General features: G+C 43.8%; 2 protein-coding genes across 2 annotated transcripts in view; both read left to right on the top strand.

The window, feature by feature from the left end:
• Positions 1-19,324, top strand: part of atr (ATR serine/threonine kinase) — a 29,394-nt gene extending 10,070 nt beyond the window's left edge. Inside the window, exons 19-48 of the mRNA XM_071525037.1 lie at positions 83-213; positions 1,312-1,455; positions 1,592-1,685; positions 2,098-2,223; positions 4,265-4,471; positions 4,698-4,811; positions 5,008-5,123; positions 5,382-5,502; positions 6,059-6,196; positions 6,312-6,483; positions 6,740-6,906; positions 7,699-7,863; positions 8,755-8,846; positions 9,180-9,271; positions 9,957-10,134; positions 10,294-10,479; positions 11,255-11,414; positions 11,716-11,895; positions 12,351-12,493; positions 12,793-12,890; positions 13,332-13,561; positions 14,052-14,186; positions 15,004-15,204; positions 15,774-15,917; positions 16,083-16,233; positions 16,395-16,551; positions 16,859-17,012; positions 17,411-17,562; positions 17,969-18,074; positions 18,807-19,324. Coding sequence (XP_071381138.1) covers positions 83-213; positions 1,312-1,455; positions 1,592-1,685; positions 2,098-2,223; positions 4,265-4,471; positions 4,698-4,811; positions 5,008-5,123; positions 5,382-5,502; positions 6,059-6,196; positions 6,312-6,483; positions 6,740-6,906; positions 7,699-7,863; positions 8,755-8,846; positions 9,180-9,271; positions 9,957-10,134; positions 10,294-10,479; positions 11,255-11,414; positions 11,716-11,895; positions 12,351-12,493; positions 12,793-12,890; positions 13,332-13,561; positions 14,052-14,186; positions 15,004-15,204; positions 15,774-15,917; positions 16,083-16,233; positions 16,395-16,551; positions 16,859-17,012; positions 17,411-17,562; positions 17,969-18,074; positions 18,807-18,980 — 4,428 coding nt within the window. The 3' untranslated portion in view covers positions 18,981-19,324. The remainder of the gene's footprint in view (positions 1-82; positions 214-1,311; positions 1,456-1,591; positions 1,686-2,097; positions 2,224-4,264; positions 4,472-4,697; positions 4,812-5,007; positions 5,124-5,381; positions 5,503-6,058; positions 6,197-6,311; positions 6,484-6,739; positions 6,907-7,698; positions 7,864-8,754; positions 8,847-9,179; positions 9,272-9,956; positions 10,135-10,293; positions 10,480-11,254; positions 11,415-11,715; positions 11,896-12,350; positions 12,494-12,792; positions 12,891-13,331; positions 13,562-14,051; positions 14,187-15,003; positions 15,205-15,773; positions 15,918-16,082; positions 16,234-16,394; positions 16,552-16,858; positions 17,013-17,410; positions 17,563-17,968; positions 18,075-18,806) is intronic.
• A 1,476-nt stretch (positions 19,325-20,800) lies between these two features.
• Positions 20,801-26,109, top strand: LOC139648796 (mucin-22-like). The gene is made up of 10 exons (XM_071525035.1): positions 20,801-20,928; positions 21,193-21,331; positions 22,058-22,189; positions 22,304-22,437; positions 22,644-22,736; positions 22,928-23,011; positions 23,120-23,143; positions 23,427-23,516; positions 23,824-23,924; positions 24,516-26,109. Exons 1-10 carry the CDS (start codon positions 20,872-20,874, stop codon positions 26,107-26,109), a joined length of 2,448 nt encoding a protein of 815 aa, XP_071381136.1. The 5' UTR covers positions 20,801-20,871.
• Positions 26,110-26,612: the final 503 nt, after the last annotated feature.

Here is a 26,612-nt window from a genome sequence, read left to right as displayed (position 1 = left end):
ACCTCATCTTTTTTTCAGTACAGGGGAAACACAGTAGCATACTGTGAGCCATGTTTACAGGTTCTTCCTGTTTTCTGTGCAGGCCCTGACCAGTGTGATGGCTCTAATGCGCCTGATGGGCTCCAAACACATCAGCTCCGTCAGAGTGAAGATGATGACCACGCTCCGCACCGGCCTCCGATACCGAGAGGACTTCCCTCTGCTCTGCTGCCAGTCAGTAGACATACACACACAAACACAAATAAACACACACACATTAAAGTTAAAATCTTAATGTTTGAAGTAAAATGTTCAAAAATCTGTGATGGTACACCATAGAGCCCTGCGCGGGACTGTTTTTTTGATCCCGCTCCCGCTGGATTTCTGACCATTACCGCCCGCTCCCGCAATGTGTGTTTTATTGACCGCCCGCTCCCGCCCGCTCCCGCCCGCTCCCGCCCGCTCCCGCCCGCTCCCGCCCACAGCAAAGTTAACACCGCCCGCTCCCGCGAGGTATTGCCGCGGGTCACGCGGGATCCCAATACCAATGCAGTCCTCTAGTCCCACCTGTCGGTAATAACGTAGCGAAATTACGTTCTAGTGACAACTGACAACTGAGAAATTTGTCCAAATGTCAGACTTGCCTTGCTTTGCTTTGGTATTGTAATGACCTGCTTTGATTTTCTTTTCAACTGCATTTGTTGACTCTGTCTCCATCCTTCTGGTTAAATCCTGGGACCCGCAGTTTATTTTTTGACCGCCCGCTCCTGCCTGCAGCAACGTTAAAACCGCCCGCTCCCGCGAGATTTGCGTTGGGACCCGCGGGATCCCAATCCCAATGCAGGGCTCTAGTACACCATGAAATAACCACTAAAACTACACTGTTTACTAGGAAGTAAAAGTAATGGGATTTTAATTTTTTTAAAATATGAGCAACTAAAAAAATGTGTTTTTTTTGCCATTTACTGTTAATTAAATTAAATTGAACTTGAACTTAATTAGGTGTACGTTATGATATGGAGAATTAGCTAGTACGGTGAAAAAGTACGTTTTCATTTCAGTGGGACTTTAAATTTTAAATTTGCTCAGTGGTTATCGGTACAAGACCATGGCTATCAGTCAAATCTGTACACACACATACACACCAATGTCTTGAATGGAATCCACACCTATTCGGCAAAATGGATATAAGAAATGAGAAGAAGTGCATTCAGAAACAAGGCGGGGAGTCATATCAAGCAATACACCACAGTGTATGTTGTGGCATATCATTTTGTGGCTGTGATTTGGCCGCATTGCCTCAGCTCCTCACAGTGCTTCTGTGTTTCTCAGGACGTGGGAGTGTTTTGTGCGGAGCGTGGAGCCCGCCCACCTGGGTCCTCTACTGAGTCATGTGATCGTAGCGCTCCTCCCCCTCATCCCTCAACAGCCCAAAGAAACTGCTGCTATCATCCGCTTCCTCATACTGGATAACAGGTAACACACACACACACACAAATTAAAAAATTCCCAAATTTCAGGTGTATAGGCAGGTAAAGAAAAAAGCTTAGCACTGTTGTACTTTTGAATTGAACGTTTACATGGTCATTTCTGTGTTGTTGATCTCCCACAGGGAAGAAGTGAAGGACTACCTGCATGAGATTTACTTTCTGCCAGACCACCCAGAGCTGAAAGAGATCCACACTGTTCTGCAGAACTACAAGAAGGTCCGTATGGACAGTGTGATGATGATGATGATGATGAAGAGCAGTTTGAATGGTGGCGATGGTGAAAGAGGTTACTGGTTGACAGTGATGGTGTTGAAGATGATGATGATGAAATTTAAAGTTATGATATGATGCGGATGATCAAGGTTAGGTCCAGTTCATAGTCAGAAGGTCAAAACAATAGAACAAAGGCGAATAAAGCAGAGCCAAAGCATGACAAAAAAGAAAATAACCACAACTAGGAAGTGAAGTAAAAGAGTGAAGTAAAACAAAGCAATATAGCATAGCACCAACACTGTGGTTTGATTTCCACTGGTGCCACCCATGCAATAAATGAATGCGCTTGTGGCAGTTTGGATAAAAAAAACATCCGTCAGAAGGCTTTAATGCTGCGTCATGTTTTCCTGTCCAGCTGACCTCCAGCAGCAGTGACCTGGCCGCGGCGCTGCAGCTCTCCATGAGGGCCGTTCAACACGAGAACGTTGACGTCCGAATCCACGCTCTGACCAGCCTCCGGGACATGATGCACAGCAAACAGGTACACACACACACACACACACACACACACACAGCAGCCCTACCTCTGAAAGGATAGGGCTGTTCTGGATCCACAACAGAGAATCCCAGTTCAAGCCCCCGTGTCGGCAAGCATCCACCCTGCTGAAGTGTCCTTGAGCAAGGCATTAACTCCCTACCAGCGCTACTCTGTAGCTGACCCTGACCCTGACCTCTGACCTCTCTGTGGAGGGGGGGGGGCAAGTCGAAAGAGAATTTCCCTGTGGGGATCAACAAAGTATCTCAAGTTTAAATCAGTGAAGTAGTTGGTTGTTTTGAAACATAAACAGGGCGTGATTAAAGATAGATTCACACTAATCATTTGCATCATTTGTTCGTTCATCATGTGTCACACACAATATCTCAGACCGCTGATCCAATTTTGACGAAACTTAGGGAAATTATCCATCTCAGCGCTGCATTCCAGCATTCAACATTACACTAATCTGACCGGGGGGGGGACTACAATTACAGGTCAAAATAAGGTGACATATTTGTTACTAATTGGTCCAGACAGGGACGTAATTATATTATATTGTGGATTCACCCCGTCCGCCGCCACGTCCACCGCAGATCCTTCGTGTGAATGCGACAACTTGAACAGTTTTTATAACAATCTTTTAAAATTTGGTATGGACATTGATGACCCCTAGAGGAAGAACTCTATCGATTTTGATGTATTTAAGATTATAATCGGCCTGATGGTGACGCTATAATTAAAGGTCAAAAATAAAAAGTTTAAATGGCTGTATCTCCCACACCGTTTGTCTGATTTACATGAAACTTGGTACACATGTCCACCTAACCGTACTCTATAAAGCTGCCATAGGGACCCTCAAGGTCTGCCTGGAAAATTTTTGAGATCTATTGAATTATTTGAAAAGCATTTTTAACATCTCCTCCTACACCGTTTGACCGATTACCACCAAAATCAGTCAGTAGCATCTATGGTCCTACACTCAAAATTTTGTTCATAGATTGTTTATATCTACTGTAGTTTTGAAGATATTAACTCTTAAATTTGTGAAGGAGGCGTGGCCTATAAGCTATATTTTATAATTTTGTGATAGATGGTCCAATCATCATGAAACTTGGACAACATGTTCACATATAATGAATGAACATGTGTGCAAAGCCATTCAAATATTGACCAATAGGGGGCATCACAAAGGCCAGAAAACTGTATCTCCTAATCCTAAATAGGTGAAATTACATAAAATTCGCTACACAGGCTCATACTCAAAAATCTGAAGTTTGGTCATCATAGTGAAAGTGGGTGTGGTCTATGACATTTTGGCTTATAACTCAAACAGAATTTCACCAATCGCTATGAAACTTGGGAATCATGTTCCAACATTTATGTGGAACATGCACACCAATTTCCATACAGATCCGACCAGATTTTGCCCAACAGCAGCATTTTGAGTGTACAGCTACACACAGTAAAGCCAATACGAAGTTGGATATTGACACCTTTTAACTTGCTATTACATTCTTCAGTATCAGAACTTGATAGCTTGGGGTCTGATGGCTCAACAGCCTAATATGACAAAACTGACAGTAATCTAAATGCAAACTTCCACGTTTCAGCTCTGGCTGCTGTACTGCCATGAACCCAGCCACTGCCGCTAGTGGCTATATTTAATTAGTAGTTAAATTTATTATTGAGCGTTAAAATAATAGTTAAGGTACATACCCTTTATTATTGGGCAATGAATTGAATGGCTTTTTATTACATTTGACTTAATGGGGCCTTCGAGGATTGGGGAATTTCGGGGATATACCCTTGCTGTCGGCACCCGACAGCATCCTAGTTTGTGTTTACTGTTGCCTTGTTTCAGTCTAGTCTGCTTGACTCATGACCGTGCTTTTAACCTTTAGTTAACCAGGGAAATTTGAATGAGCATGCATGCTGTTTTCCAGCAACGTCGTGCTTCAACTTCACACGGCACTTCTTGAACCTCGAGGCTGCTGTCCATTAGAGTGAGAGTCAAAGTTAACCTTTCTTGTGTTGTGGACTGCAGGAGTGGCTGCTGCGGCAGGTGTGTGCCAGTGAGGCGGTGGAGCCGGTCATCTCCAGCCTGGTGGCGGTGCTGCTGAAGGGCTGCCAGGACTCGTCCCCCGAGGCCAGGCTCCTCTGCGGGGAGTGTCTGGGGGAGCTGGGGGCCGTCGACCCCGGACGTCTGGACCTGTCACACACACACACACATGGCGACCGCAACACCTTTGTGGTACGGTATGGCTAGGCTAGATCAAAGCTGTACTTTTTAAAAGACATATATGTAGCTGTCTGCGTTAGACCTCACAGGTAAAACCACATCATATATACACATACAGGAGAATCTACTCAGTTTCAGGCATTTTGTAATGTTTTTTCTCCCTACAACAGTTAATTTGAAGGTATAGTTCATCAAATACAAGAAACCAAATGTACATGTATTTTTCCCTGTGTGACAGAGTGGGGTTGATGATCCTAACTTTGCCTACGAGCTGCTCACTGAACTGACAAGAACATTTCTGGCTTATGCCGATGACGTGAGAGCACAGGACTCTGCTGCTTATGCAATGCAGGTACACATGCACGCACGCACACACACACACACACACACACACACACACAGACATATACACGTTGCAAGTTCAATAGCTTTTCAAATTACCTGACTTTGTGTTTCTTTCTGTGTCTCTCTCTGTTTGCCTGTCTGCTGTCGTTTGTGTGTGTGTGTGTGTGTGTGTGTGTGTGTGTGTGTACGTACGTATGTTATAGGAGCTGCTGTCCATCTTTGAGTGTCGTGAAGGTCGTAGCGACTCGCAGGGCCGCCGGCTGTGGAGGAGATTACCAGAGCAGATCCAAGAGATCCTGGAACCTCACCTCAACAGCAGGTAAGACACACAAACACACACACAAACATACACACACACACACACACACACACACACACACACACTTTCAACCTGTCATACAATCTCATACAACATTCAGGCAGTGAAATCATTAAATCATTTCTCTTCTCCTTCCTCTCTCTTCCCTCCTTCCTTCTCCCTCCCTTTTTCACTCTCTCCTTCCTTGCTTTCCCTCTTCCCCTCCTCCCTTCCTTTCTCACTCCTCTTTTTCCTTCCTCCCTCTCTCTCTCCCTGCAGGTATAAGAGCAGTCAGAAGGTGGTGAACTGGTCTAAACTGAAGAAGCCGGTGTACCTGAGCAAAAGAGGCAGTAAGTTCTCTGATTGGTCAGCCACCTGGGCTGGATACCTCATCAGCAAGGTCAGTCGATCTCTCCTTCACCTGAACAGAACCAAACAGATCAACATCAAATGGGTCATTTCATACTTTTGCCCCTTGATTGTCAAGTGACTCAGAATAAACACACTAAGATTTTAGTTAATCATGAATTATCGGAAAGTAATATCTATTTTTCTCTATAATAGCCTGCGAAGTCTCTTCAAATTTGTCAGGGAGAAGGGGGAGAAGATTAATAAATTACCCTAAAGGCAAACCTATATAACATATAGTTATGTGTGTGCGTCATTAAATTTGACATGCAGCCAAAAATAGTCCCAAGTAGATAGTGTCTAAATTTCTTCCATCCATCCTTTGACTCTATGTCTGCATTAGTCCATTTCTTGAAGTCGGTGGTTTTATGTCTTTTTCAGTGTCTTTAAATAATTCTAGCCGCTGTAATGGTGACTGCTGTGATGACTGAAAACTGCCCATTTGATATTGAATATTTGAATAAGGACTTGATTCTTTTTCATATTTAACTGAATCCCGACTCACAAATCAGTAACATGAATCAGAAACTGGTCTTGTTGTGTTCCAGGTGAGGCATGAGCTGGCCAGCAAAGTCTTCACCTGCTGCAGTTTCATCATCAAACACGACTACAAGGTCACCATCTACCTGCTGCCTCACATACTGCTGTACATGCTGTTGGGCTGCACACCTACAGAGCAGCAGGAGGTAAGGATACATCTATACATACATACTCAAAAACTGGTTTCATATGTTTTATCTGTTGGTAAAAAAAAATACAATAGAGTAATTTTCCTTGCAATAATCACACACCTCCCTCCAGGTGACGGAGGAGATGCTGGCCGTGCTGACAGAGGGTGACGGACGTGGAGGGGGGCGTGTCCAGGAGACGGCCTCCAGCCTATCACAGCTCAGCACTCAGACGGTGTTCAGCATGCTGGCTCACCTCACACAGTGGAGCCGCCACATCCTCTCCTCCAAACCCAAACACAACGGTAAGTGACACATTCAAGCAAGGTACAGGAAAGTTTTGTACTTGCATGTAATCTAAACCATTTCAACTCAGATTATACACAAACAGCTGACTTTGTGTTTCCTTTTTAAAGTGGTAATCTGTGAGATGTGTTTTTAGTATGTGCATGCATGTCTGCTTGTGTGTGTGCTATTCTATCATTGTAAACAAGAATTTGTTGTTCACTAACCTGCATGATTAAATAATAAATGTAAACTAAAATTAATGTGTTTTTCCAGAGAGTGGGGAGTATCAGCGAGTCGTGGCCTTCCTGAAGGGAATCCCCCAGGACGTCCTGGCCAAGGCCTCCCTGCGCTCCAAAGCGTACACTCGTGCCCTCATGCACTTTGAAGCATACATCCTAGAAAACAAGGAGAACATCCAGGACCATCTCACCTTCCTGCAGGTCAGACAACAAGTCATTGGTTACTTAAATTTGTCTTCCCTCCTGAAGTATGCACTTATTTCCTCTACTTTCAGGTGTTAAAATTGTAAACTGGTTTAAATAATCGATATACACAGAATGTCTGAGTACCTGGATGGTACTGCTAGTTCACTAGCAGTGCTACCAGTCTACCAGTAATGCCTTTTAGCATTACAGTTATTAGAATATTTTGTCATTTGACAGCAGAGACAGATAGCAAAGTGTCAAAATAAATTGTAGGATTTGGGAATCTTCAAGTATGTTATGTTATTTATTTTTCTCTGCTTCTCCATGTGTATCTACACACACGCTCTGGCAGTGGTTCTATATAGAACCATAATGACTCAAAGAAGCCTCTGATTTGTTAAAATAAAAAGAAACTGGTGAATCAGAGTAACAAGTTATTTCTTTTCAAGACATTTCATGCATTCTTAAAGGGTTCTTGATAGCACCATAAAGCCATAATATAAACCATAAAGCCATAATATAAACCATTTTCTGGTACTATAGAGAACCCTGTTTGTTAAGAGTGTAAAGCATTGAACATGTCACTTTTATACCCCCTTGTTTCTTTTAAATAACTGATGACACAGCCAACGTCTCACTTCACAAACACGCAAGGTAGACATTTAGCTCACTTTGTAACTTGTAAAGTTACTTGTAAAAGTTACAGTTTTTTATTTAACTTGTAAAGTTACAAAGTGCCAGCTACGAAGAGGTGTGTGAGGGAAAGTTGCGCCTGTCTAATCTCTGTTTTATGATTGGCTGCTGCAGACGCTGTACGCGGCGATGCACGAGCCTGACGGGGTGAGGGGGGTCAACGCCCTGAGGAGGGAGGAGCCGTCGCTACGGGAACAGATTCTGGAGCACGAGAGCATCGGCCTGCTGCGAGACGCCACCGCCTGCTACGACCGCGCCATACAGCTGGAGTCAGACCAGGTACACACACACACACACACACACACACACACACATACACAGAGAGAGACACAGACACACACAAAAAACATGAGCCTGAACTGGACCACCAGTACCACATTTTACTCCTTGCTGTTTCTGTCTCTCTGTATCTATTTTCCTTTTCCATTCTGTTTTACTCCATCTGCTGATCCTTAAAATGTCTGGAAAATGTCTTGAAATAAGTTTTTTTGCTAAAGGCCTTAAAAAAATATTAAAATATCTACAGATACAGATATTAGAGGTCTTATTTTTTCACCATGCGACTACAGGTTTCTTTGCCCTGTATGTCCACTCAGAGATTAATTTAGAACATGCATACCATTTATAGTCTGAACTTCCATTAGCTGTGTTAAATTAAATCTGAATTGTTTCTTTATTATGGTTTTTCATTTGATCTTATATTCACTTCTATGTAGCACTAACCGTCTTCAAAAGTCTGAAATGTAGCTTTCTGAAACATGTAGATATATACATAGGCTACAGATTTTATATTTTTAGATATTCAGCTGACTCTTTTATCCAGAGTGATGCAAGATGAGTGCAACAGTAGAATAAGTTTCAATTCCCAGGTCACCAACAGTGCAAGCAGCCAATATTAAGTAGTGCCCTAGAATATTCAAGTAAGAGAGGTGCAAGAAAACAAATTAGAGAAATAAGTGTTAAGGAGAGAGGGGGACACATTTTTTACATTAAATTTGCATAATAAATAATAATAAATTACTACCACCACTACTATCAAAATGTTGTAATTACTGTGACTGGTTGACCAAAAGATGAGCGGTGATGGTCAGCGGTCAGTTTCAATCAGCTGTTGTTGTTTTTTTTTTTGTTGTTTTTTTACTATCTATTGTATTGTTCCCTTGTGTGTAGATTGGTCATTACCACGGGGTGATGACCTCTATGCTCGGCCTGGGACAGCTGTCCACCGTCATCACTCAGGTCAACGGAGTACTGGCCAACACGTGAGACACACACACACACACACACACACATAAATTGTTACCCTGATCCTTACCAAAAGTAAGGTGGAGGCTGAATCCATTGTTTTCTATTCACCATAACCATTTGTTGAAATGTATTTACTATCATCAGATAACCTGTAGTTATCTGATGGATTTCGTAATTAGTGGCCTGTTTTATACAGTGAGACTCAATAAGACAATAGAAGGACATTAAATGGACAAATTTCTGTAAATTTTTGTATTTGCCAATTTAAGTGATTCTGATTCTGATGTAAATTTTACTTTACCATGTCAACAAGGCTCCAATGAACTGAACTTTGTGCGCACATTTAGGCCCCAGTGGAAATCGGAGCTGAACGCCTACAGAGTGGAGGCAGCCTGGAAGCTCGGTAAATGGGACCTGCTGGAGGATTATTTGAGTTCGGGTGAGCACGCACACGCACACGCACACGCACACGCACACGCACACGCACACCCAGATGAGCCTTTAACGCTGCACTAGGCAACTTTGTACGTTGGTGGCCCTAAATGGCAGTGGGAGGTAACCACCTGAAAAAAAATTCAACTTCAATACCCAGAAATCATGTAATGTGACGCTCATGCTTACCAACCAGGCCGGTCTGTGATGCTTTATACCAAGAGAGCCAACAGATCTAACATTGGTGACTTTAACTTTCTCTGGACGGAGCTCGCTCACAGTTTCGATTTGTCACTTCTTGTGGGTGGAGAAGTGACCAGAATTTCATTTGGGCAAATAGGGCGAATCTACTGGGTCTAAATCAGCAGGGATAGGACGCTCTTCTCTGTTGCAGACACACTTGATGATTTAGGCTAATACAACAACTGTGTTTTTACAATAACCTTCCTGTCTAGTGCACCTTTAAATTAAATTCCATTCAAGTCTGTAGAGTTCGCTTCAGCTTATATTATAAAGTTCCGTTCAGTCTTGATCCCTGTATTTGACATTCAGTTTCATTTCAAGTCTGTCAGAAATTTCCTTGGGACTATTTACCAATACACAAGATCTGATGTAACCACCATGGGTGCTGTTTTTTGGGGGCGAGCACCTGTATGTATGGTTATTGTATTGCACCGTCACTGTGTCTCCAGACCGTCAGTCCAGTACATGGGGTGTGCGTATGGGCCAGATGCTGCTGGCTGCTAAGAAACAGGATGCAGAGACTTTCTATGAGAAGCTGAAGCTGGTGAGGAAGGAGCAGGTCGTCCCTCTGTCTGCCGCCAGCTACGAGTGTGGAACCTACCAGAGAGGATACGAATACATCGTCAGGTCTGTGTGTGTGTGTGTGTGTGTGTGTCTGCCTGTCTTCCTGGTTGTGTGTGTTGTAATCATCAGTGTTTTGCATGTTATTTGTTGTTCTCTGATTTATTTTGACAGACAGATTTATTGCTGTAATTTGTGTGTGTGTGTGTGTGTGTGTGTGTATAGGCTCCAAATGCTGAGTGAGTTGGAGCACACTTTTGCTGAGCTGCATAAGCAGAGAGAAGGCTCCGCCCCCAGCCTCAGCCAGCTGCCCCTCCATTGGTCAGATCGACTGGAGATGACCCAGAATTCCTTCAGGGCCAAGGAGCCAATCCTGGCCCTCCGTCGCGCCCTGCTCAGCCTGGGATCAGGGTAAGGATGGACAGAGACAAACACTATCATACTTTTCAGTTGTATTGAGTTGTCTTTGTATACCTTTAACTATTTAATTTGTGTGTGTTATTTTCTACATCCCTCTTTTCTATATCTTACTCCTCTATTTGCTATAATATCTTCCTGACTTGGGGGGGAAAAAAAATTCTACCTTTTCTCCTCAGCTTTTATTTCTTTATGAAGCACATCAGCTGTCTGAGCACTGTGGCTACGAACCTTGAACTCTTCACTCACTCACTTGGTATCTTAGTCATCTACTCTTATTTAAGCTTATATTCATTGTCTCACTCATTGTCTCCTTCCGTCTGTTTGTCCATTCATTCGTTCATCCATCACACATAATATTTCAGACTCTGCTGATCTGATTTTGATGAAATCCAGTATTTTCAAAACTACACTGATTTTCTTAAGGGGGGTACAAATTCAGCTACTCTTGGAGGCTTCAAGAAAAGCTTTAATTGATGCAATTGAGTATCCATCGGCCTCCAAGAGTAGCTGAATTTATTCCTTTTCTAGTTGTTTCCAGTTCGTGCACCTTGGTTTAAAGACAATGTTCTTCTTCTTGTACTTACGGGGGGTATAACAATTCCAGGTCAAAACAAGGTTACCTATTTGTTATTAATTGGCTGTGAGGGGGGCTGCATCATACAAGGGGGAGAGCATGTTTACTGCCTTATCGTAAGCAGCTAATGGCTAAAATGTAAATCTAACAAAATGGATGTTAACTCGTCTCGGCCCTGTGCTTGTGCCCCAGGCCGGTGTGTCAGGAGCTGGTGGGGGAGTGCTGGCTGCAGAGCGCCCGGGTGGCCAGGAAGGCGGGACACCACCAGACGGCCTTCAATGCTCTGCTGAACGGAGAGAACACACACTTGGCTGAGCTGCTCACCGAGAAGGCCAAGTGGCTCTGGTCCAAGGTACACAACTACTAATCTTTCAGTTCAGGCAGTACAGGAAGCAGAAAAATCAAAATACTCACTCATTCAATAAGCATTCATTTGAGACATGCATATATTGCATTTTGAGTAAAATAACTGAGAATGAACCCTCTACGAATAGCAGTTTCTTTTGACATTTTGAATTGATTGAAGTGACAATTCAGCTTGGTTCAAAATTCTAAAATTTGATTGACACACATACTGTACACACGCAAACACACACACACACACACAAAACGATACCGATACAAACTGTGTGTATATGTCGGTCTGTCCTCAGGGGGATGTACACCAGGCCCTGATCGTCCTCCAGAAGGGCGTGGCCCAGTGTTTCCCTGACGACCAGCCACTGACCGACCCTCGCAGCCTGCAGACCAAAGGCAAGGCCATGCTACTGGTGGGACGCTTCATGGAGGAGACGGCCAACTTTGAGTCCAACGCCATCATGAAGGCATACAAGGTACTAGCCTGGAAGGGCATGGTAGACTGAGGAAAAATAAATGTTTGAAGGTTACAGTTAACATGAGGAAAAGATAGCTTCCTTCATTATTTTTGTTTGTTTGTTTTTTAGTTTAGTAAGCTTTGATCAAACATTATCAGTCCTCAGTTTTCACAAAACATAAAAATCCCCACACTTACTGTCATTTACTTGTAGAGATTGTAGAGACAATTATGTGGGCAATGCAGATGGGCAATTCTCCCAGAAACAGGCGGCAAAATGAACAGCAGGGCCAGAAATCCATGCAAATGTTGTCTGTCAACATTGATGTGTTGTTTATCTTTAAAGTGTACATGTATCTTTAAAGCAGCAATGCTGAGACAACCCTGATGGTCACAGTTGCCCATAGGGTTGCCCAAAAAGTTGCCCTGTTTATCACTGCCTTTAGAGTCTGGATTGTGTTGTGTGTTTGTCAGGATGTGACCAACCTTCTGCCAGAGTGGGAGGATGGGAACTTCTACCTGGCCAAGTACTACGACAAAGTCATGCCCATGGTGACCGACAACAAGCTAGAGAAACAAGGAAACCTCATCCGATACATCGTCACATACTTTGGAAAGTAAGAGCAACTTGTTTGCATCCAACGTTTTTTTGTGTCAAAAACAGCTCACATATTGTGATTGTAAAGGAATCAGAACCTCATCGTTTTGAACTGAGAACAATATTCTCAGTTGTTATTATTCGTCATACCAAGCGCTTCAGTGTAATTTATATGGGTATCTGCACTAACAGAGCGAATGCTATTATAGAAGTGCCCTACTACAAGCTAGCCTCCCACCTTACTTCCCTAAAGAGTCATTCATTTTTTAATCAACCAGCTAATTTAGTAGGCAGTTAACTGATTTGTTTTCCCCCCAGAGCCTTGCAGTTTGGAAACCAGTACATCTATCAGGCCATGCCTCGGATGCTGTCGCTCTGGCTGGATTTTGGAGCCAAAGTGTATGAGTGTGAGAAAGGTGGGTGGCCTAATAGTGTGTGCAAGAGTCAAAACGAGATACACACAGGCCATTGAGATGCATGCAGTGCAGAGCTAATTCACTAGCAATCCTGCCTGTCTTTCTTTATGCCTGTTGGCACTGAAGAGCTAATAATTCTTAACGTTTTATGATGGAGACAGAAAAATATCTAAAAATTGACATGGCCAAACAAGACTATGAATTGCATGATTAATACAAGTTAAAACTCCATAGTTTGATATTTTGTTTTGTTTTTTCATAGCCAACAAATAACCCTAACCCTGTACATGTGATAAATTAATAAGACAATCAAAATGGTAACCACCAGGTCAGTTGTTCATGCTGTTTCCTTGAAAGTGTGCCTACAAATATATCTCTCTCCCTCCCTCCCTCCCTCCCTCCAAATATATATCTCTCCCTCCGTGTCCTGGCACACTGCAGCTGGGCGAACAGACAGACAGATGCGTTTGGAGCTGGGTAAAATCAACGCGGCGGTGAGCGAGCACTGCGCCAGCCTGGCGCCCTACCAGTTCCTGACCGCCTTCTCCCAGCTCATCTCCAGGGTGTGTCACTCCAGCGACGAGGTCTTCTCCGTCCTCATGACCATCGTGGCCAAGGTCCTGCTGGCGTACCCTCAGCAGGCCATGTGGCTCATGACCGCGGTCTCCAAGGTAGGGTGTGTGTGTGTGTGTGTGTGTGTGTGTGTGTGAGAGAGAGAGAGAGTGTGTGTGTATCTTTGTACTAACAGTTTAACCCCTCAAGGCAGAGATCAAATAGAGCCTGCTGGTTGCAATCACTGCATATTTGAATCACATCTATATAAATGTGTGTATGCTTGCCTGTGTGTGTGTGTGTGTGTGTGTGTGGACGCTCGTATGTGTGTGTGTGTGTGTGCATGCGTATATGTTTTTCTTCTATGATCTGTCGTTTCACAAATGGTTCAATTCCCCAAATAAACCTTACAAATTCCATATATATTGAGACGAGACAAGAATCCCTTGTGTGTGATTATCTAAATCATGCCTGTTTCAATGCCTCGAAGGCCTATTGGAATGCATTTGTATAAAATAATGTATGCACTCGTGTGTGTGTGTGTGTGTGTGTGTGTGTGTGTGTGTGTGTGTGTGTGTGTGTGTGTGTGTGTGTGTGTGTGTGTTTCAGTCATCCTACCCCATGCGTATGAACCGCTGTAATGAGATCCTTAAGAAGGCCGTCAGTCTCAAAGACTCTCTGGGGAAGTTCATCGGAGACGCTAACAGGCTGACTGACAAGCTGCTGGAGCTCTGCAACAAGCCGGTACAGAGCCCACACACACACACCCCCACACACACACACAATGTCCAATCCCATTACATATAGTAGAAAACAACATAACTTATCTTCAGAGAATCAATGGTCTGGTGATTTTGCCCTAATGAAGGCATTTTTCGCTGCAACACATTGGTTTAATAATTAGTTTCTCCATTTCTTGTTTGCCAGGTTTTGCTGAATGTTTCCTTTTTCAGAGAATCAATTCTCAAGTTAAGATTAATGAGTAACAAATCTGCAATGACAGATTTGGATTAACGTGTATGTTCATGATAAAAGTAAAAAAGTGACTGTGTGTGTTCATATGTTTCTCTGTATTGCATGCCACGATTCATTTGATAAATGCATCTCATTTCACAATCAATACCATTTGTCCCGTGACCCTGAATAGGAATAAGCGGGTTTAAAAAACTGATGGATGGATGGATGCCATTTGTCAGGAGTATGGAGCCAAAACATTTAAAAAAAATATATACTGCAGCTGTTCAAATACTTTAAAATCTCACTATAAAGTCCTCCCAAGTGGATGGGATACTGCCAAACACCTTTTTGAAGAGGGCTGTGTGTGCTTGTCTTTCGGTTGGCACACACCCCTTTTGTTTCATACTATTGGTAAATTAGATTAGATTAAATGAAACTAATGATCCCCGTTGGGAAATGGGACCGTTGCAGCAGCAAGTAGGAAAAGAATACGTCAAAGAAAAATAGGATATGAATAAGAGTAGAGCAAATGGGGGCAAATGAGTATGAGTGATATGTACGGAAGAGTGAAATGTGTTTGTATGTGTATGGATGTGTCTTCCAGGTGGATGGTAACAGCACCACCCTCAGTATGGGCGTCCACTTCAAGCAGCTGAAGCGCCTGGTGGAGGAGCCGACCTTCAGCCAGATCCTGATCCCGCTGCAGTCGGTGCTCATCCCCACGCTGCCCTGCACCGGCGGGACGAACGCGCAGCACGACGCCTTCCCCGGACACTGGGCCTACCTCGCCGGCTTCGAAGACTCTGTAAGACATGGAGAATGAGGGTGTTTCACTAAGCAGATCATTCACTTTTTTTTTGTGTCACCAGCTCTACTGTTTTAGGTGGGAGTGTGTGTAGTGGTGAAAGAGACTTGTCTTGTAACCAGAAAGTCCCAGGTTCAATCATACATGACTGATACATGACAAGTGTCCGACCTGAGAACATGTCCTTGGTCAAGACATTGAATCCCTAGTCTGCTCTGATGCCTCTGTGGAGGAAGATGAGCAAAATCAATAGAGTATCACTAAAAAAGTACTGAAAATAAGTCCAGTACAACTCAAATTAGCTCATATTTCATAACTGAGTCTGTGTCTGTGACCTTTTTAAATGCTATAAAAATACACTCTATATAACATATATGGTATCTTAGTAGTAGTAGAGTCATAAGTGAAATTTATCGTTTTGTGGTTTGCCCAGTTTCTACATTTCAGTCTTTCACAGGATGCTTGAAGTGACGGGTCTGCGTGCACACAAATCTGATTTTGCTCACATTGATTGAAGTGACAAATGACAAGTATAACCCTAGCGTGTGTGTGTGTGTGTGTGTGTGTAGGTGGAGATCCTGGCCTCCTTACAGAAGCCTAAGAAGATCAGTCTGAAGGGTTCTGATGGGCAGAGCTACACCATGATGTGTAAACCCAAAGACGACCTGAGGAAGGACTGCAGACTCATGGAGTTCAACTGCCTCATCAACAAGGTGTGTGTGTGTGGTCATGTGTATGAGTGTGTTTTGTGATTATTTTTACATTTACATGTCCAAGTGTGAGTGTACTGAATGTGTGTGTAAAATGTGTTATTGCACTCTAAACAAAGAATGAAATGAGTAATGTGTGTGTGTGTGTGTGTGTGTGTGTGTGTGTAGTGCCTGCGTAAAGATGCTGAGTCGAGGCGGAGGGAGCTACACATCCGTACCTACGCTGTGATTCCCCTCAACGAGGAGTGTGGCATCATCGAGTGGGTCAACAACACCGCCGGACTACGACACATTCTCACCAAGCTCTACAAGGAGAGAGGTATACACACACACACACACACACACACACACACACACTCCCAATGTTCCAATCAAGCCCTATAATTAGAGAGGTAGAAATAAACTCTTAAAACAGCCAAACTAAATATGATGTAGTAATTTTATGTTGTTGTCATATTTGTGTGTGTGTGTGTGTCCCAGGTGTCTACCTGTCAGGTAAGGAGCTGAGGAAGCTGATTCTTCCCAAGACGGCTCCCTTTGATGAGAAGCTGCGGATCCATAAGGAGGTGCTGTGCGCTCGACACCCCCCCGTCTTCCACGAGTGGTTCCTCCGGACCTTCCCCGACCCCACATCATGGTACGACCCGCTGCAAAGCTCACCTACGATCACGGACCACGAATTCTACAAATCTTGTCCATAAGCTGAATTTTTTGTGTATTTGTGTCTGTGTGCTTATGTGTTACTATATTTGAGAGGACCAGTATGAGTTCTGGATATAAGAAGTTAGGACTTTTGACTATGAAAAGGCTCCAGTTTAGGGTTAAAATTAGGATTAGGTTACGGTTAGGCATGTATTTGTGAGGACGAGGGTTGGAGGTTCAGGAATAGATGCAGTCAGTGGAAGGTTTTCACATGTAGTACCAACCTGTGCGTGTGTTTCCAGGTACAGCAGTCGCTCTGCGTACTGCCGCTCCACAGCTGTGATGTCCATGGTGGGCTACATCCTGGGTCTGGGAGATCGCCACGGAGAGAACATCCTCTTCGACTCGTTCACAGGGGAATGTGTTCACGTCGACTTCAACTGCCTCTTCAACAAGGTTTGCGTTTGTGTCAAATTGATATTTTTTATTCGTCAATTTTTTTTAATTAAAAAATACCTTTAATTGAAGAGTTTTGTTCCCAAATGTGGTATCCACCATTTCAAAAACGTAACACCTACTCTGATGTGACCTACACTGAAATGACTGATGACATGACAGTAGAAGTCACAATGGGAATAATTTCAGTTACTAGCTATCTTAAGACTAGTTTGTAAAGTCGTAATGTTTTTGAGGAGGGGATCATCTGGATTTTTTAATCACACATTACAGGCAACAATTTTGTTTTTCTTGAAATGGATGTACAGCATTTTGGAATGAAACCTTTCAATTTTTTTTCTCAACCTCACTCTATTTCCCTTTTCTCCTTTTGCTCTGCACCCCCTCCTCTCCACTAGGGGGAGACGTTCGACGTGCCGGAGGTGGTTCCCTTCCGTCTTACCCAGAACATGGTCCACGCCATGGGACCCATGGGCACCGAGGGCCTGTTCAGACAGGCCTGTGAGGTCACACTGAGACTGATGAGGGACCAGAGAGAGCCCCTCATGAGGTACACACACACACACACACACATATACTCAGTCTTGGTTGTATCGAATAACCCTTTAAGGCTTTGTTTCATAATCTGAACCAGAACACACAATGGTCTCAGTGTGTGTCCCTGGGTCCCCCCAAAAAAACAATACTAGTATGTCTGAAAGAACATGGAAGTAGGCTAAATTTACTAATTAAAAGGTCAAGGAGCAGAAATGAATTTACTAAATTTGAATTCTGGACTGACGTTTAAGTCCATACTGAAAGGGAAGAATTTCAAATTCGCTTGACACAAAAAAAAAAGACAATAAATGCAGTGACAAATCCATACTCACTGGCAAACACATTTTTATCTCAAGCACAAATGTATACAGTAACTTATTAGAAACGTAGCGCTTGTCTTTCTGCTTCCTTCCCCTCAGTGTTCTGAAGACCTTCCTTCATGACCCGCTGGTGGAGTGGAGCAAACAAGCCAAGGGGCTTTCCAAAACGCAGGCCAACGAGACAGGAGAGATAGTCAATGAAAAGGTGTGTACATGGCATAAACACACACACAAAGATGACAAAAACCTATCATTTTATCTTGTTTTAAATATTTTGTTCTTGCCCTGTGCTCTCTATTACTGCCTTGAGTTGTTTCTCTTGTTTTATTTTTTAAAGCACTTTTTAAACCTTTAGAAAAGTGCTATACAAATAAAGTTTATTATTATTATCATTAGACCGTCTTTCAGTCGGAGTCATCCACCATCCAGGAATCTGTATCCCTATGGAGCATATTGAACACATTATCCTCATTAGCGTCACCGTATCTTTTTTACATTTTTTTATTGAACCTTTATTTTACCAGGGAGGCAACTTAAGGACAAATTCTTATTTACATGGATGGCCTGGCAATAGGTTTGCCTCTTGGGGGAAAGGGTAGGGGATAAAAATAAAATAAAACTCAGACATACAAACATTCAACTTTAAGGGACTTAAGAGACAGACAACATTAAACAACAAACATTATCATTAATAACGGGCAGTAAAACAAAAGGAGAGAGGGGAGGAAGGGGGAAAAAAGGGAAAGAGACAGGGCGGTAAGCAGAATGCATCACAATATAAAAGGGTAATAAAACAACACAAATCATACAAGAATAGACATGTATGAGGATAACGGCATCATTGTGGGGGTGGAAAACTGTCATATTGTTACCTCCTGCATCTCACTCCTCCTCTCATTTCTCTCCTCTCTCTCTCCCTCCCTCCCATCTCTGCCAGGCTAAAACCCATGTGTGTGACATCGAGCAGCGTCTGCAGGGAGTGATAAAGAGCCGGAACAAAGTGCTGGGTCTGCCTCTGTCTATAGAGGGACACGTCCACTACCTCATACAGGAGGGCACTGACGACAAGCTGCTCTGTCTGATGTATCTGGGCTGGGGGCCCTACCTGTAACACACACACACACACACACACACACACACAGAGTCCAATACTGTTTGCAAGTAATGATAGTGTTTGTTTTAAACGGTATGAAAACACACTGTGTACCAGAGAAAATCACAGTAAAGTATTTGAAATTCAATTTAGGTGAATTTCCCTGATGCAGTAAAACTCACTCATCTGTTGTTCCAGGTTTAAAAAAAAAAAGAATTATTTGCAAATGCTATTTGGCCCAGGTATGGCATGCATTTACCACAACTATTCTTAATGTACAATAATGCCTTTTTTCTTGTTCTGTTATTTCCAGTGCCATCATTTATAGTTTCATATTTTCTGGAAATGGAGGATCTTTGTAAATTCCCTTGTAATAAAGTTGTTTTTTTGCAAATTTGACTTTTATGTCTCTAAATCTGTAACAAGTGTGCTGTCTCATTTCTTAACCCTGCTTAGGTTTACAGGAGTCAGCCTGTCAGATGGCTGTTTTAATCCCCTCTCTCTCTCTCTCTCTCTCTCTCTCTCTCTCTCTCTCTCTCTCTCTCTCTCTCTCTCTCTCTCTCTCTCTCTCTCTCTCTCTCTCTCTCTCTCTCTCTCTCTCGGCTCACCTTTGTCACACAAGCACCACTTAGAGCCAAGTGTTTGCTTGTGAAAGCCTTAAGAGGATAAGGGAGCCTGGGTGAGCATAACAGTGCGAAGTGAGTGATGAGGAGTTGATTTATGTGAGCAAGATTTTATTTTTTTTTCCTTTTTAATTTTTTGTTCCAGACCAATCATGAGTTCAGACACTCAGAGAGTCACTGTGTTTTTGGTCATTACTGTCCTCCTTTTCATCAACGCTTGGCTGCTGTTCCAGTTTGTCTCCTAAAAGCTAAGCCTTGTCCTCCAGCCGAAGAGGGTTGTGGGCGTCTTTTAATCAAGAGGAGCTTTCCAACCGACTGTGGATATGAGTTTTAAGTGTGCTAATTACAGTGACACATTAAAGGCGTCATTTTAAATGCGGCGGCGGCATCGCTGGATATCTTTGAGTCTCTAGGAGCACATACTGCGGAAAGACTGGTATCACACACTTGACGACTATCTTACGCATATTTGTCGTACTATCGTCCTATAAACTAGACGGCTAGGATTTGGGGGTCTCATACACCCTGACAACGAGGTAAAAAGGTAAATAGCCTACAGGTGTAACTGTAACATAACGGAGTTCTGTAGCCTCGCAGCCCTTAATCTCGCGAAGACACTCTCGCGGTACTATAACACGGAACCAAAACAAACAAGATAGAAATTTTGTTTCAATCACTTGCTCTCAATTCTCATTGGCTATTGTCAGCGGTCTCCGTTCAGATTTGTGTCGTTCAGTTTACACAAGCTACAGTAGCGCATGAAGACTTGTCAATATTCAACTGTTCAATGTCATGTTTGAAATAATCGGGACGGTACCAACTGCAGCGAAGCTAGCTTGTGAAGCAGCAACTTAAACTCCCTCATACACTGCAAGATCGTCTGTGCCGACCGTCCGCAGTCAGCAGTGATGGCTAAACCGAGGCGATAATCGAGCTAAAAGTCGTGTAGTGTGTCCCGGGCACCCGCAAACGGTTACAGGAGTAAACACAGCTAACTGTCATTCAGTGAGCACTCGACATCGATTGGAGGATAAAATGACAACAACGGAGGAGCCCGACGCACCGAGAAGTCTCGTGATGCAAAGGATGGCACTGGCGTCATCGTGCTTGGCTTGATGGGCACGCGGGTAACATTTGTGGAGTGGTAAATCTGGTTACGGAGGGGCTGACCAGGCCATGGCGAGGTCACCAGGCTTTCTTGGTCACTGAGGTTTTAATAGTCCCGGCGGTAACGTTGTCTCAAGAGTGTCGGACCACCGGGGCGACGCGCGACCTTGGAGGACGTCATGGATTTGACGAGGCTGGCCGTAGACGCCGGTCAGCTCATCAACCGTGCTGTTCAGGTAAAAAGACAGTCTGAACAATACGTGTTTTTATTCTGCAAATTTCCAAGTGCAAAATTAAGCATTAAGCAAGTTACTCGAGGATATGGTTTACGATTACAGTGAAAATCAGTTAAAATCACCATAAATCACAACCTCGAGACTCTTATTGGGTTAAAACGGCGAGAAAAGACCGTTGTAACACAGAAAGAACGCAATTGTTAAATGCATCTGCTATTTCTTAATCGAAATTAAATTAAATGTTATTCTATAATCCCGCTCCAGTACACGGGGGAGACTCTGGGCCAGGCGGACCGGACAGAGTTTAACGGCGGGCTGGAGGAGCTGCTGGCCCGGGCAGAATCCACCAAGACCTGGACGGAGCAGATCATCTCCCAGACGGAGGTTTTACTGCAGCCCCAGCCCCGGTGAGGGGACTCCCATCCGCCCTCCTGTAATACATCTGTGCCCTACCGTTTGCTCTGACTGTAATTGCTCCGGTCAGATGAATGGTCATTCTTTCTCCTCTCCTCTATCAATCCAATTACCTCATCTAATGGATTGTGAGTGGATGCGGTCTGCAATTTATTAAATAAGGAGGGCCATTTGGCTGCCAGAAGTAATAACCTCTTACAGTTAGGCATATTCTCCATTATCAAGGGCATGTACAGCATGCATAGCCATGTTTATCTTATGACTGAAGCATTTTATTCTGTCTACACAATAATCTGTTTTTACCTACAGTATATGTAGACAAGGACAGATAAAGCACACTGTTGCAAGCAACTGGCCACTGTTTTATATCACAGTATTGTAGTTAATAGCTTCCAGTACTGGTCCTGGGAGCAGGTGGGAACATTTACATTGGGTTTAGATAGCCTTGCTTAGTGGCACTTTGGCACCGTTGGCATTGGGAATAGAACCAGCTATGCTTCGACTACTAGATGTCCTGTCACCTTTGACTTCCATCTTAAGTCTAAATTGTGTTTTGTGAGGTATTTGTTTCGCTTAAGTGTTTTCAGGACAATCTTTGTTCGAGTTTAATTGGACTTCCTGAACAAATATAAAAGATCAAAATAAACTGTCAGTGGGTTTCAAGAGCGATGACTCACCCCCTGACTTGACCTCTCTCTGACCCCCTCTGATCATGCAGGAGCCCGGTTGGAGGACCGGCTGTATGAGCGTCTGGATTGGAGTGTCCCGCCCCGTCCTCGTGCCCATGAGGTGCTGGGAGACCAGATGAGCCAGTCGGGGCTGGAGATGGGACCTAACACACCTTACGGTGAGTGTACAGTTTTTGTGGATGAAGACTCAAGTTACTTAATTTAGGTCCTAGCCTGTTCTACACTGTTCCTCGGTATGTGTTCTTTTTAATCGCCAGTATGTTTGTGTTTAGGGAACGCACTGCTCAGGTGTGGAGAGGCTCAGAAGCAAATAGGCGAGGCAGAGAGGAAGTTTGTCCAAAGCGCCAACATCCACTTCCTGACTCCTCTCCGGAGCTTCACAGAGGGGGAATACAGAGTCATACAGGTGACACACACACACACACACACACACCTGTATGATACTGGTACTGCTGTTGTTTTTTGGATGTCACATGCTCAGATCTTCACCCTCCTGTTTCTCCCTCACTCTCTCCCATGGTTCTTTCTCTCATTCATGTAGTAAATGGTTTGTATACCTAATATGTTTTTTTTAAAAATGTGTGTGTTTTTTGTGTGTGTGTGTGTGTGTAGGATGAGCGCAGGATGTTGCTGAACAAGCGTTTGGACTTGGACATAGCCAAGACCAGGCTGAGGAAAGCCCACGAGGCCGACGCAGAGGCCAGAGTGAGTTACCATGAAAATGTCTAGTCCTTCATCTTGACTGATTTAGAAAATTAGTGTGCGACAACATTTCATTTTCTTTAATGCATTTATCATGCCTGAATCATAGCAAAAACACACAAAGGTCCCTTTCCATTAATCCATTCTTACATATTTCATCCTCTCGTCCCACCTCCCTGCTCCTTCTCTGTCAGAACCTGAATGCAAACCCACTGGATGACGACTATGTGGCTCACGTCTCCTACATGTTCAGCTTCCTACGTGTTAAATGGCTCAAGGTCAGTTTCTCTAGGGCTCAGACACACACTCGCACACACACACTCTCAAACTAGCTCAACCTGCATTTTGATCAGTGGGTAATTCACCTGTCTGTCTGTCTTTCTCAGATGTGGGCTCAGGAAATCTCTCAGGTGAGTTCATGTTTATTGCACACAGGATCTGATGTATATCCCTTATGCCTAAACCCAGGGTGACAACTTCAACAGAAACATGGCCAGCAGTTAAAACAAGGAATTGAATATGGGTCTATTATTAGCGTTATCAATGTTCTTATTATTGATGATTAGATCCGTAAGCATTCCAGGGATTTTGATTCAGGTATCACATCCCATTTGCAGAAACAAAGCTGGTGATGCATATAGTATTCACAAGAGCATCAAGATTGTGTGTGTGTGTGTGTGTGTGTTTCTGTAGGCAGAGATGGAGCTGAGGATCTGTCAGAGTCTGTTTGATCGACAGTCAGAAATTTCAAGACGGCTTCTGGAAGGAATCGACACCACTCATGTACGTATAAACACACACACACATACACACAGATAGGACAATAAGATATGATTCGGTCATATTTACAGAGCTTGGTAAGGGTGTTTTGTATGAACTATGAACACACAAAGAGTTCTATTCTAAAACTTTATATATCCATGTTGGAAAAAGATACTACTGCTCCACTACTGCTCTTTAAAAAGTACTATAGTTTTAATTTTGTGGTCTCAATCATTTTGTTACAGTAGGCATTAGTTTTTTCAAATGCTGCATATCTTATTTGGGACCCAAACTCTTCATATGGTGCCATCTGTCTTGTTTGTGTCAGACCAATCACATGCGGAGCCTGATTGACTTTGTCGAGACTCAGTCCTGTTATTACGCCCAGTGCCACCAACATGCACAGGAGCTCCAGAAACAGCTGGCCAGGTGTGTATGTCCACCTTACAACACCAAAAGACCAAATCTTTAAAGAACTGAAAACATGCATTGAATTTTCTCATTGCTTCCTAGGCATTTTTAAAACACTACCATGGGTTTTAATTTTATTTAATACGCCCCAGGGTTTTGGATCTGAATTGGCGTGCAAAGTTTTGAGTTTTTCACACGGCACCGGCAAGCTGCAAGTGTGCACTCAAAGTTATGACTACAACATTTATTAGTTTCTTCACTTAGGAAAGGAAAAAGATTTTAAACTGTTTTTCCACACAAGGGTCACTTGGAAATTGACATGGCCAAGACCAGTTCAAGAAGTATATAATATGGGATCCAAGCCATTATTTTTTATTTGCAACTATAACCCAGTTGGCAAAGCATCTCTGCTGGCAACAAGATGCACAAATGTATCCCAGAAATATATTTTCAAGTAAAACCCAGTAACAGGAATAAGATGCAAGAACTGCAAATCCCATTTTAGTCCCACAAAGGAAACCATTGAGGATATTTTTTAGGGTAAATTCTTAAAGCAAATTCTGTCATTCACAATAACAACTTGGTTATGATTTTGTTTTTGTCTTGCAGCATTCCTGTAGTCCTCTGCTCCAATAACTGGCAGTCAGCAGGTAGCAATGCAATTAATCAGCCATCGACTAGCAACCATGTAGCCAATGAGCCCGTAGGCTTAAACCAAGTGACTCCAAATCCAGTAGAAATCAACCAACTTCCAGGCTTTAACCAGGCTCCACCGACAGCAAAGCCACTGTCTGGAACTGAAAAGGCCACAGAGACCTCTGTAACCACACAACTGCCTGACCAGGCAAATACCAATAATAACAACAATACCTCTTCAGCTGACAGCCAGGCACCCAGCTGGTCCTCAGCCACTGATGGACAAATCAGCCAGTCTCCTGCCATAAAACATTCATCAGGCACATGGCTGCCTGCAGCAAAGCAAGCAGCTGATCAGATCTTCACATCACATTCAGCCATTCACCCAACAGATCGGCTCCCAGCAGCCAGCAGAACAGCCAGCCCACGCCTGACAACCAACGCAAGGGCTGTTGAGCCTCCGACATCCAGTGAAACAGCTAGCCAGGCCCTGACATTCAGTGAAACAGCTAGCCAGGCCCTGACATCCAGTGAAACAGCTAGCCAGGCCCTGACATCCAGTGAAACAGCTAGCCAGCCCCTGACATCCAGTGAAACAGCTAGCCAGGCCCTGACATCCAGTGAAAGAGCTAGCCAGCCTCCGACATCCAGTGAAACAGCTAGCCAGCCCCTGACATCCAGTGAAACAGCTAGCCAGCCTCCGACATCCAGTGAAACAGCTAGCCAGCTTCTGACATCCAGTGAAACAGTCGGCCAACCTCCGACATCCAGTGAAACAGTCGGCCAGCCTCCGACATCCAGTGAAACAGCTAGCCAGCTTCTGACATCCAGTGAAACAGTCGGCCAACCTCCGACATCCAGTGAAACAGCTAGCCAGCTTCTGACATTCAGTGAAACAGCTGGCCAACCTCCGACATCCAGTGAAACAGCTAGCCAGCTTCTGACATTCCGTGAAACAGCTAGCCAACCTCCGACATCCAGTGAAACAGGTAGTCAGCCTCCGACATCCAGTGAAACAGCTGGCCAGCCTCCGACATCCAGTGAAACAGGTAGTCAGCCTCCGACATCCAGTGAAACAGGTAGTCAGCCTCCGACATCCAGTGAAACAGCTAGCCAACCTCCGACATCCAGTGAAACAACTAGCCAGCTTCTGACATTCCGTGAAACAGCTAGCCAACCTCCGACATCCAGTGAAACAGCTAGTCAGCCTCCGACATCCAGTGAAACAGCTAGTCAGCCTCCGACATCCAGTGAAACGGCTAGCGAACCTCCGACATCCAGTGAAACAGTCGACCAACCCTTGGCAGCCAGTGAAACAGGCAGTCAGCCAACTAATGGAGCAGCTTCCCCACCTTCACTATTCAATGGAATCGGTAGCAAGCCCCAGGCAGCCAGTAACACAGCTAATGAGACACTGACAACCAATGGCATGGCTAGTGAGCCCCCAACAACCAATGAAACGGCTGCTGAGCCCCCAACAACCAGTGAAACAGCTAGTGAGCTACCGGCCATCAGTGGAGAAGATGTCAAGGACCCGTCGTCAGCCAGTCAGCCTGAGGTTCAGTAGAGACAAAACACGTCAGCTGGGATTCACTCAGAATGGAGCCAGTTAGACTGTGTATAAGCTGTTGTGTCGACCAGTCATTGGTGTCGTAGATCTGAACATACAGACTGCAGTAATAAGAGTGTTTTCCAGTGATGTAGGCCTGCCAAGCGTCCTGTAGCACAGGTGCATTAGAAGCTACTTATTGTCATTAGTATATGTGGTAAGGTAAAATAATTAATTTATCCCATAGGGAAGATGATGTGAAGCTGTGGTAAAAGTGGTTATTTTTCTAAACATGATATACTGCCACAATAACATTAGCCTCCAGCCATATTAATATGTTTTTCATTTATGAAAATATTGAATATTGAATATCGCTTCCCTCTAGTGGCAGTAGATGTAATGTCTACTTCCCCCCCCCCCTCCCCCCCAGCCTCAGGCCTGACTGACTGTTACATTTGCTGCCTGTGAGTGTGACAGTTGTTTTCTGTCAGTCTGTGAAACCAAATATTTATTCAATTATA

This window comes from Centroberyx affinis, unplaced genomic scaffold, assembly GCF_046629955.1.
Source record: "Centroberyx affinis isolate AG114_WGS23_722 - 3 ecotype Tasmania unplaced genomic scaffold, CSIRO-AGI_Caff_v1 ptg001259l_1, whole genome shotgun sequence".
NCBI lineage: Eukaryota > Metazoa > Chordata > Actinopteri > Beryciformes > Berycidae > Centroberyx > Centroberyx affinis.
Note: the sequence above shows the minus strand (reverse complement) of the source record. Positions and strands in the feature narration are given on the sequence as shown.